Genomic DNA, 12,270 nt, shown 5'->3' with positions numbered 1-12,270 from the left:
TAACCAGCCTCTCTAACTCTCTGACTTGAGAGTCCAGGCTACCATAAACCAGCCTCTCTAACTCTCTGACCTGAGAGTCCAGGCTGCCATTAACCAGCCTCTCTAACTCTCTGACCTGAGAGTCCAGGCTGCCATTAACCAGCCTCTCTGACTCTCTCTGACTTGAGAGTCCAGGCTACCATTAACCAGCCTCTCTAACTCTCTCTGACTTGAGAGTCCAGGCTACCATAAACCAGCCTCTCTAACTCTCTGACCTGAGAGTCCAGGCTACCATTAACCAGCCTCTCTAACTCTCTCTGACTTGAGAGTCCAGGCTACCATTACCAGCCTCTCTAACTCTCTCTGACCTGAGAGTCCAGGCTACCATTAACCAGCCTCTAACTGTCTCTGACCTGAGAGTCCAGGCTACCATTAACCAGCCTCTAACTGTCTCTGTATGTTTTGGATGTTCAGATGGATCAATGAGGACCGTCACACCATGCTACGACAGACCCTGGCCAAGACACGGAGACTGGGCATGCGGGGGCCGGCCTACATGTTCAGCGCCCGCTCAGCCAGCCTATCCCTGACTGAGGAGCGCTTCCTGGACGCGGCGGAGTACGGCAACATCCCCGGGGTCCGCAAGATGCTGGAGGAACTTCCTGAACTCAACGTCAACTGTGTGGACTACATGGGCCAGAATGCATTACAGCTGGCGGTGGCCAACGAGCATCTAGAGGTTACGGAGCTGTTACTGAAGAAGGATAATCTGGCCAGGATAGGGGATGCTCTACTGTTGGCAATCAGTAAAGGATACATTAGGATAGTGGAGGCCATATTGAGTCACAGGGCCTTCGCAGACACACAGAGGCTCGTCGACAGTCCTGGCCGAGCAGAGACACAAGACGACTTCTTCTCCTATGACGAGGATGGTACACGGTTTTCTCATGACATCACCCCCATCATCCTGGCCTCTCACTGCCATGAGTACGAGGTAGTACACATCCTCCTGAGGAAGGACGCCCGTATCGAGCGACCACACGACTACCTCTGTAAGTGTGGCACCTGCAGCTACCACCAGAAGCATGACTCGTTCAGCCACTCTCGGTCCCGTATCAACGCCTATAAAGGGCTGGCCAGCCCGGCCTACATGTCTCTCTCTAGCAAAGACCCTGTGATGGCTGCCCTGGAGCTGAGCAACGAGCTGGCTGTCCTGGCTAACATCGAGAAGGAGTTTAAGGTACTGCAATGGGAGCATGACTCGCCCCATCAAGTAATTCAGTTATATGTCAAAGTTGTGTCCTTGCTAATGAAATTAGAAGTTGTTTAATTAACAGACTGCATAGTCTGGTCATGAGAGGTGGGCAAAAGATATACAGCTGGTTTTCCGGACCCAGGTTAAACCTAATCCTAGCCTAAAAACAACACTATTGGAAGTGTTGTTTAATGTCTAGGGCTCCACAATCTCTGTTGGGAAAACTGGCCCATAAGGCTGTTGTTCTTCTAATCTGTTTGCTGTGGTTGCATCCCCTTTTAAACCACACCTGTTCCCCTGAGAGAGAGAGAGGAGTGATCATCATGAATCATTTATTATATATATATATATTACATTATATTCAAAGATAATTTCACAGCTATTTCATGCAACCTTCTATAACTTTCCTGTATGTCTAGAGTAAGATCTCCATGGGAACAGCTTTCCTGAATGTCTAGAGTAAGATCTCCATGGGAACAGCTTTCCTGAATGTCTAGAGTAAGATCTCCATGGGAACAGCTTTCCTGAATGTCTAGAGTAAGATCTCCATGGGAACAGCTTTCCTGAATGTCTAGAGTAAGATCTCCATGGGAACAGCTTTCCTGAATGTCTAGAGTAAGATCTCCATGGGAACAGCTTTCCTGTATGTTTAGAGTAAGATCTCCATGGGAACAGCTTTCCTGAATGTCTAGAGTAAGATCTCCATGGGAACAGCTTTCCTGAATGTTTAGAGTAAGATCTCCATGGGAACAGCTTTCCTGTATGTTTAGAGTAAGATCTCCATGGGAACAGCTTTCCTGTATGTCTAGAGTAAGATCTCCATGGGAACAGCTTTCCTGTATGTTTAGAGTAAGATCTCCATGGGAACAGCTTTCCTGAATGTCTAGAGTAAGATCTCCATGGGAACAGCTTTCCTGAATGTCTAGAGTAATACACTACATGACCAAAAGTATATGGACACCTGCCTGTCTAACATCATGGACAATAATATAGAGTTGGTCCCTCCTTTGCTGCTATAACAGCCTCCATTCTTCTGGGAAGGCTTTCCACTAGATGTTGGAACGTTGCTGCGGGGACTTGCTTCCATTCAGCCACAAGAGCATTAGTGAGCTTGGGTACTGATGTTGGGCGATTAGGACTGGCTCGCAGTCGGATTTCCAATTCATCCCAAAGGTGTTAGATGGGGTTGAGGTCAGGGCTTTGTGCAGGCCAGTCAAGTTTCTTCCACACAGATCTCAACTATACATTTCTGTATGGACCTCACTTTGTGCACAATGACATTGTCATGCTGAACAGGAAAGGGCCTTCTCCAAACTGTTGCCACAAAGTTGGTAGCACAGAATTGTCTAGAACGTCATTGTATGCTGTAGCGTTAAGATTCCCCTTCACTGAAACTAAGGGGCTCAAACCATGAAAAACTGCCCCAGACCATTATTCCTCCTCCACCAAACATTACAGTTGGCACTATGCATTGGGGCAGGTAGCGTTCTCCTGGCTTCCGACAAACCCAGATTTGTCAGTTGATGAAGCGTGATTCATCACCAGAGAAACGTCGACGAACAGTTCTTGTCGGCAGTGTGTGTTGCAACCGAGGTCCCATTCTGTGAGTTTGTGTGGTCTACCGCTTAGCTGAGCCGTTGTTGCTCCTAGATGTTTCCACTTCACAATAACAGCACTTACAGTTGACCGGAGCAACTCTAGCAGGGTAGATATTTGATGAACTGACTTGTTGGAAAGGTAGCATCCTATGTCGGTGCCACGTTGAAAGTCACTGAGCTCTTCAGTAAAAAAATTGTATTTATTTTTTATTTCACCTTTATTTAACCAGGTAGGCTAGTTGAGAACACCTTTATTTAACCAGGTAGGCTAGTTGAGAACACCTTTATTTAACCAGGTAGGCTAGTTGAGAACACCTTTATTTAACCAGGTAGGCTAGTTGAGAACACCTTTATTTAACCAGGTAGGCTAGTTGAGAACACCTTTATTTAACCAGGTAGGCTAGTTGAGAACACCTTTATTTAACCAGGTAGGCTAGTTGAGAACACCTTTATTTAATCAGGTAGGCTAGTTGAGAACACCTTTATTTAACCAGGTAGGCTAGTTGAGAACACCTTTATTTAACCAGGTAGGCTAGTTGAGAACACCTTTATTTAACCAGGTAGGCTAGTTGAGAACACCTTTATTTAACCAGGTAGGCAAGTTGAGAACAAGTTCTCATTTACAATTGCGACCTGGCCAAGATAAAGCAAAGCAGTTCGACACATACAACAACACAGAGTTACACATGGAGTAAAACAAACATACAGTCAATAATACAGTAGAAACAAGTCTATATACAATGTGAGCAAATGAGGTGAGAAGGGAGGTAAAGGCAAAAAAAGGCCATGGTGGCAAAGTAAATACAATATAGCAAGTAAAACATTGGAATGGTAGTTTTGCAATGGAAGAATGTGCAAAGTAGAAATAAAAATAATGGGGTGCAAAGGAGCAAAATAAATAAATAAATTAAATACAGTTGGGAAAGAGGTAGTTGTTTGGGCTAAATTATAGGTGGGCTATGTACAGGTGCAGTAATCTGTGAGCTGCTCTGACAGTTGGTGCTTAAAGCTAGAGAGGGAGATAAGCGTTTCCAGTTTCAGAGATTTTTGTAGTTCGTTCCAGTCATTGGCAGCAGAGAACTGGAAGGAGAGGCGGCCAAAGAAAGAATTGGTTTTGGGGGTGACTAGAGAGATATACCTGCTGGAGCGTGTGCTACAGGTGGGAGATGCTATGGTGACCAGCGAGCTGAGATAAGGGGGGACTTTACCTAGCAGGGTCTTGTAGATGACATGGAGCCAGTGGGTTTGGCGACGAGTATGAAGCGAGGGCCAGCCAACGAGAGCGTACAGGTCGCAATGGTGGGTAGTATATGGGGCTTTGGTGACAAAACGGATTGCACTGTGATAGACTGCATCCAATTTGTTGAGTAGGGTATTGGAGGCTATTTTGTAAATGACATCGCCAAAGTCGAGGATTGGTAAGATGGTCAGTTTTACAAGGGTATGTTTGGCAGCATGAGTGAAGGATGCTTTGTTGCGAAATAGGAAGCCAATTCTAGATTTAACTTTGGATTGGAGATGTTTGATATGGGTCTGGAAGGAGAGTTTACAGTCTAACCAGACACCTAAGTATTTGTAGTTGTCCACGTATTCTATGTCAGAGCCGTCCAGAGTAGTGATGTTGGACAGGCGGGTAGGTGCAGGTAGCGATCGGTTGAAGAGCATGCATTGGAGGCCACGGAAGGAGACCGGATTGTTGAACGTGTCAGAAAGGTGGTCAGGAAAATGTACTGTAATTAAGCTGTTACTATAGAAACCTGGAGTACATCCCAAATGGCACCCTATTTCCTGTATAGTGCACTACTTTTGATCAGGCATTAGTGTACTACAGTAAATAGGGAATAGGGTGTCATTTGGGATACATGCCTGGAGTACTGTATGAATTATAATACTTTTATCTGAAACTAAGCTGTGTTTGTACATAATGAATATTTGTGAGGATGTGGGTGTACCTGGCATGGCCTGAGTTTAGCATGTCAGTGGCCTCTGACTACACGTAGGTGTACAGTACTTGTTCCAGATACAGAGCATTCGGAAAGTATTCAGACCCCTTTGACTTTTTCCACATTTTGTTACGTTACAGCCTTATTCTAAAATTGATGAAATGTTTTTTTTCCCCCCTCTCATCAATCTACACACAACACCCCATAATGACATCACAATACCCCATAATGACATCACAATACCCCTTAATGACATCACAATACCCCATAATGACAAAACCCGGTTTTAAGACATGTTTGCAAATACATAAAAATGAAAATATCACATTAAGTATTCAGACCCAGGACTTATTACAGCCTCAAGTCTTCTTGGGTATGACGCTACAAGCTTGGCACACCTGAATTTGGGGTGTTCCTCACATTCTTCTCTACAGAGACATGTCCCGAAGCCACTCCTGCGTTGTCTTGCCTGTGTGCCTAGGGTCATTGTCCTGTGGGAAGTTGAACCTTCGCCCCAGTCTGAGGTCCTGAGCGTTCTGGATCTCTCTGTACTTTTCTCCGTTTATCTTTTTCTCGATCCTGACTAGTCTCCCAGTCCCTCCCGCTGAAAAACATCCTCACAGCATGATGCTGCCACCACCATGCTTCACCGTAGGGATGGTGCCAGGTTTCCTCCAGACGTGATGCTTGGCATTCAGGCCAAAGAGTTCAATCGTCGTTTCATCAGACCAGAGAATCTTGTTTCCTTTAGGTGCCTTTTGGCAAATTCCAAGCAAACTCCAAGCGGCCTGTCATGTGTCTTTTACTGAGCAGTGGCTTCCATCTGCCACTTTACTGCAAAGGCCTGATTGGTGTTCTGCAGGAATGGTTGTCTTTCTGGAAGATTCTGTCATCTCCACAGAGGAACTCTGGAGCTATGTCAGAGTGACCATCAGGTTCTTGGCCACCTCTCTGACCAATGTCCTTCTCCCAGATTACTCTGTTTCGCCAGGCGGCCAGCTCTTGGTGGTTCCAAACTTCTTCCATTTAAGAAGGATGGAGGCCACTGTGTTCTTGGGGACCTTCAATTCTGCAGAAATGTTTTGGTACCCTTCCTCCGATCTGTGCCTCGACACAATCCTGTCTTGGACCTCTTCTGACAATTCCTTCAACATCATGGCTTCGTTTTTCTCTGACCTGCGCTGTCAACTCTAGGACTATAGACTCTAGGTCTATAGACAGGTGTGCCTTTCCAAATCATGTCAAATCAATTGCATTTACACAGGTGGACTCCAATCAAGTTGTAGAAACATCTCAAGGATGATCAATGGAAACAGGATGCACCTGAGATCAATGTCTCATAACAAAGGGTCTGAATACTGATGGAAATAAGAAGGTGTTTCTGTTTTTATTTTATATAAATCTGAAACAATTTCTACAAACCTGCTTTCACTTTGTCATTATGGGGTATTGTGTGTTGATTGGTGAGGATTTGTATTTATACAATCAATTTTAGAATAAGGCTGGACTCCTGAGTGGTGCAGTGGTCTAAGGCCGTCCATAGTAAATAAGAATCTGTTCTTAACTGACTTGCCTAGTTGGGGGAGGGGGGGGGGATCAAGGGGTCTGAATATTTTCCGAATGTACATTCATTACAAGCATCAACTAGCTGATTTCTGTCATACTGATGGTGGTTGAAAGGACAGATCTGGTTGTCATGTCACAATGCTTTTAAGACAGCATTCTGAACCATTGTGTTAGTTTTAGTTGTTTATGTGGAAACTTCTGCCAATCACTCCTGAAGAGGGTTGGGTTTGAATCTTTTCTATTGTCATGTGTTTGCTGATGATTACGGTTCTCTGATTGGAAGGGCTATAGCCTATAGGCTGTGACTGGAGGCTAAGTGTGAGGAAGTACATTGTATTTCCCTCAGACCTTTTGAGAACTAACCGTATGGTACAGACTAATCCATAAGTTGTGGTTGCACTCGGAGCTCGGTACACTTTTCCGTTTGTGGAAAAGGTTCTCTCCTTTAACCACTTTCTTTCATTAAATGTTTCTTTCTTCCGTTACAGAAAGATTACAAGGAACTGTCCGTGCAATGTGAAGCCTTTGTGGTCGGACTGCTGGACCTGTGCCGTAACACGGAGGAGGTGGAGGCCATCTTGAATGGGGACATTGATGCCAGTGAAAACAATGAGCCACATGAAAAACCAAGTTTTATAAGACTAAAGCTCGCAATAAAATATGAACTGAAGAAGGTGAGGGTAATTGTTATCAGCAGACATACGGTTGGTGTTGTTGTGGCAAATGTCTGGATGAGCAATTATGCTTTTCACTGCCACAATAGGACACAGAAAAGCAATGATTGCCAAGTTAGGGGAGGGGGGGGGGTCATATGAGGTTTTACTTTTTAATATGTTATTGAGAGACACACACTTTCATCCCTCCACAATCTTTACTTATCTTTCTCTTCTCATCCCTCCATTGTAGTTCATAGCCCATCCAAACTGTCAGCAGCAGCTCATGTCTATCTGGTATGAGAACCTGTCTGGACTGAGACAGCAGACCAACGTTGTCAAGTTTCTGGTAGTTCTGGGTGTAGCTGTTGGACTGCCTGTCCTGGCTCTGCTCTACTGGGTGGCACCGACTTGCAAGGTCAGCTTACACTGCTTATACCTGTAGTGGTCTACTGTGGTGATTTGGAATCATGTTTTTTGTGATGAGCTGAAACCCTAGAGACTTGTATGCCGTAATGTTGCCCTCGAAACCGTAAGGCTGTCCTTCTGGTCTCTGGGATTCCATAGGGGTACTATTAATCAACCTTAACCAGTTGATCCTAGGGCTGAATACTGCCCCCTTTGGAGGAAGTGCGTGCCCATAGTAAACTGAAAAAATATTTTCAGGGGTACTATTCATCCACCTTAAGGCTGTCCTCCTGGTCTCTGGGGTTCCATAGGGGTACTATTCATCTACATTAAGGCTGTCCTCCTGGTCTCTGGGGTTCCATAGGGGTACTATTCATCTACATTAAGGCTGTCCTCCTAGTCTCTGGGGTTCCATAGGGGTACTATTCATCTACATTAAGGCTGTCCTCCTGGTCTCTGGGGTTCCATAGGGGTACTATTCATCTACATTAAGGCTGTCCTCCTAGTCTCTGGGGTTCCATAGGGGTACTATTCATCTACATTAAGGCTGTCCTCCTAGTCTCTGGGGTTCCATAGGGGTACTATTCATCTACCTTAAGGCTGTCCTCCTAGTCTCTGGGGTTCCCAGTGATTCCATCGGGGTACTATTCATCTTCTTTCTTCTTCTCAGCTGGGGAAGATAATGCGTGGTCCCTTCCTGAAGTTCGTGGCCCATGCAGCTTCCTTCACCATCTTCCTGGGCCTGCTGGTGATGAATGCAGCGGATCGCTTCCAGGGTACCAAACTGCTCCCTAACATGACCGTACAGGACCACCCCTCTCAGCTGTTCAGGATGACGACCACCCCTTTCACCTGGATGGAGATACTCATCATATCCTGGGTCATAGGTCATATGCAAACTGTATATACTATGTTCAAAATATGTATTATAATAAATATGATTGTGTATTTTCTGTAGTACATACATAACATACGCATGTGAGCGAGCGTGCACACACACAAACACGGACACACACAGACGCATGCTCGCACGTACACTGACTGTACAAAACATTAGGAACAACCACTCTTTCCATTACTGACCAGGTGAATCCAGGTGAAAGCTATGATCCCTTATTGATGTCACCTGTTAAATCCACTTCAATCAGTGTAGATGAAGGGGAGGAGTCACGTTAAAGAAGGATTTTTAATCTTTGAGAACATTGAGACATGGATTGTGTATGTGGGCATTCAGAGGGTGAATGGGCAAGACCAAATATTTAAGTGCCTTTGAACGGGGTATGGTAGTAGGTGCCAGGTGCACCGGTTTGTGTCAAGAACTGCAACGCTGCTGGGGTTTTCACGCTCAACAGTTTCCCGTGCGTATCAAGAACGGTCCACCACCCAAAGGACATCCAACCAGCTTGACACAACTGTGGGAAGCATTGGAGTCAACATGGGCCAGCATCCCTGTGGAACGCTTTCAACACCTTGTAGAGTCAACATGGGCCAGCATCCCTGTGGAACACTTTAAAGACCTTGTAGAGTCCATGCCCTGACGAATTGAGGCTGTGCTGAGGGCAAACATGTAGCCAATCAGATTGCGGTGCTAGCACTAACCCTTAAATAACATTGAATTTAACAGGAAGCAAATGGTACACCTCCATAACAGGAAGCAAATGGTTCACCTCGATAACAGGAAGCAAATGGTTCACCTCCATAACAGGAAGCAAATGGTTCACCTTGATAACAGGAAGCAAATAGTTCACCTCCATAACAGGAAGCAAATGGTTCACCTCGATAACAGGAAGCAAATGGTTCACCTCGATAACAGGAAGCAAATGGTTCACCTCCATAACAGGAGGCAAATGGTTCACCTCCATAACAGGAAGCAAATGGTTCACCTCGATAACAGGAAGCAAATGGTTCACCTCCATAACAGGAAGCAAATGGTTCACCTCCATAACAGGAAGCAAATGGTTCACCTTGATAACAGGAAGCAAATGGTTCACCTCCATAACAGGAAGCAAATGGTTCACCTCGATAACAGGAAGCAAATGGTTCACCTCCATAACAGGAAGCAAATGGTTCACCTCGATAACAGGAAGCAAATGGTTCACCTCTATAACAGGAGGCAAATGGTTCACCTCGATAACAGGAAGCAAATGGTTCACCTCGATAACAGGAAGCAAATGGTTCACCTCGATAACAGGAAGCAAATGGTTCACCTCCATAACAGGAAGCAAATGGTTCACCTAGATAACAGGAGGCAAATGGTTCACCTCCATAACAGGAAGCAAATGGTTCACCTTGATAACAGGAAGCAAATGGTTCACCTCCATAACAGGAAGCAAATGGTTCACCTCGATAACAGGAAGCAAATGGTTCACCTCGATAACAGGAGGCAAATGGTTCACCTCGATAACAGGAAGCAAATGGTTCACCTCGATAACAGGAAGCAAATGGTTCACCTCGATAACAGGAAGCAAATGGTTCACCTCCATAACAGGAGGCAAATGGTTCACCTCCATAACAGGAAGCAAATGGTTCACCTCGATAACAGGAAGCAAATGTTTCACCTCCATAACAGGAAGCAAATGGTTCACCTCGATAACAGGAAGCAAATGGTTCACAAATGATTGCCATGGACCTAGTTAGCAGAGATTCAATGATGATGAGAGACAACAACTTCAATAAATCTTACAATTGGGTCATAGGTCAAATTTGGAATTGGAATTGTAAGATTTGTTGCACCATCCCTTTCTCTGTGATTGTCATTCTAACACCAAAAAAGTGTTAAACAAATCTAAATATATTTTACATTTTAGATTATTCAAAGTAGCCACCCTTTGCCTTGATGACAGCTTGGCACACTTGGCATTCTCAAAATCTTTTTTTTTGTTGTTGTCACATACACATGGTTAGCAGATGTTAATGCAAGTGTAGCGAAATGCTTGTGTTTCTGGTTTCCGACAGTGCAATAATATCTAACAGGGAATTGAACAATTCCCCAACAACTACCTAATAGACACAAATCTAAAAGGGGTGAATTAAAATATGTACATAAAAATATATGCATTAGCGATGGCCGAGCGGCATAGGCAAGATGCAATAGATGGTATAAAATACAGTATATACATATGAGATGAGTAATGTAGGATATGTAAACATGATTAAAGTGGCATTGTTTAAAGTGACTAGTGATACATTTATTAAAGTGTTCAGTGATTGGGTCTCCATGTAGGCAGCAGCCTCTCTGAGTCAGTCATTGCTGCTTAGCAGTCTGATGGCCTTGAGATAGAAGCTGTTTTTCAGTCTCTCGGTCCCCGCTTTGATGCACCTGTACTGACCTCGCCTTCTGGATGATAGCGGGGTGAACAGACAGTGGCTCGGGTGGTTGTTGTCCTTGATGATCTTTTTTGCCTTCCTGTGACATCGGGTAGTGTAGGTGTCATGGAGGGCAGGTAGTTTGCCATCGGTGATGCGTCGTGCAGACCGCATCACCCTCTGGAGAGCCTTACGGTTGTGGCGGTGCAGTTGCCGTACCAGATGGTGATACAGCCCAACAGGATGCTCTCAATTGTGCACCTGTAAAAGTTAGTGAGGGTTTTAGGTGACAAGCCACATTTCTTCAGCCTCCTGAGGTTGTAGAGGCACTGTTGCGCCTTGTTCACCACACTGTCTGTGTGGGTGGACCATTTCAGTTTGTTGTTGATGTGTATGCCGAGGAATTTAAAACTTTCCACCTTCTCCACTACTGTCCCGTCGATGTGGAAAGGGGGCTGCTCCCTCTGCTGTTTCCTGAAGTCCACGATCATCTCCTTTGTTTTGTTGACATTGAGTGAGAGGTTGTTTTCCTGACACCACACTCCGAGTGTCTCCGAGTGTCTCGTCGTTGTAGGTAATCATGACCACTACTGTTGTGTTGTCTGCAAAATGGATGATTGAGATGAAGAGAGAGTACAAGAGTGGGCTGAGTACACACCCTTTTGGGGCCCCAGTGTTGAGGGTCAGCGAGGTGGAGATGTTGTTTCCTACCTTCACCACCTGGGAGCGTCCCGTCTGAAAGTCCAGGACCCAATTGCACAAGGCGGTTTCGGTTGAAGCCCAGGGCCTCCAGCTTGATGATGAGCTTGGAGAATACTATGGTGTTGAATGCGGAGCTGTAGTCAACGAACAGCATTCTTACATACAGTGGGGAGAACAAGTATTTGATACACTGCCGATTTTGCAGGTTTTCCTACTTACAAAGCATGTAGAGGTCTGTAATTTATATCATAGGTACACTTCAACTGTGAGACACGGAATCTAAAACAAATCTAAAACAAAAATCCAGAAAATCACATTGTATAATTTTTAAGTAATTAATTTGCATTTTATTGCATGACATAAGTATTTGATCACCTACCAACCAGTAAGAATTCCGGCTCTCACAGACCTGTTAGTTTTTCTTTAAGGATCCCTCCTGTTCTCCACTCATTACCTGTATTAACTGCACCTGTTTGAACTCGTTACCTGTATAAAAGACACCTGTCCACACACTCAAACAGACTCCAACCTCTCCACAATGGCCAAGACCAGGGAGCTGTGTAAGGACATCAGGAATAAAAATGTAGACCTGCACAAGGCTGGGATGGGCTACAGGACAATAGGCAAGCAGCTTGGTGAGAAGGCAACAACTGTTGGCGCAATTATTAGAAAATGGAAGAAGTTCAAGATGACGGTCAATCACCCTCGGTCTGGGGCTCCATGCAAAATCGGCAGTGTATCAAATACTTGTTCTCCACACTATAGGTATTCCTCTTGTCCAGATGGGTTAGGGCAGTGTGCAGTGTGATGGTTGTTGCATTGTCTGTGGACCTATTGGGGCGGTATGCAAACTGAAGTGG

At 44.9% G+C, this 12,270-nt stretch overlaps 1 protein-coding gene across 4 annotated transcripts in view; it reads left to right on the top strand.

Annotated features, from left to right (window-relative positions):
• Positions 1-445: 445 nt before the first annotated feature.
• Positions 446-12,270, top strand: part of trpc6b (transient receptor potential cation channel, subfamily C, member 6b) — a 45,919-nt gene continuing 34,094 nt past the window's right edge. For 2 of the 4 annotated variants that reach the window (XM_031789440.1, XM_031789439.1), the window contains exons 1-4: positions 446-1,219; positions 6,830-7,015; positions 7,248-7,412; positions 8,073-8,289. In XM_031789440.1, coding sequence (XP_031645300.1) covers positions 446-1,219; positions 6,830-7,015; positions 7,248-7,412; positions 8,073-8,289 — 1,342 coding nt within the window. The remainder of the gene's footprint in view (positions 1,220-6,829; positions 7,016-7,247; positions 7,413-8,072; positions 8,290-12,270) is intronic. The other 2 variants (XM_031789441.1, XM_031789442.1) reach the window with 1 other exon arrangement.

The sequence above is a fragment of the Oncorhynchus kisutch genome, linkage group LG15 (assembly GCF_002021735.2).
Source record: "Oncorhynchus kisutch isolate 150728-3 linkage group LG15, Okis_V2, whole genome shotgun sequence".
Classification (NCBI taxonomy): Eukaryota; Metazoa; Chordata; class Actinopteri; order Salmoniformes; family Salmonidae; genus Oncorhynchus; species Oncorhynchus kisutch.
The sequence above is the reverse complement of the archived record's forward strand: the minus strand, read 5'-3'. Positions and strand labels throughout refer to the sequence as shown.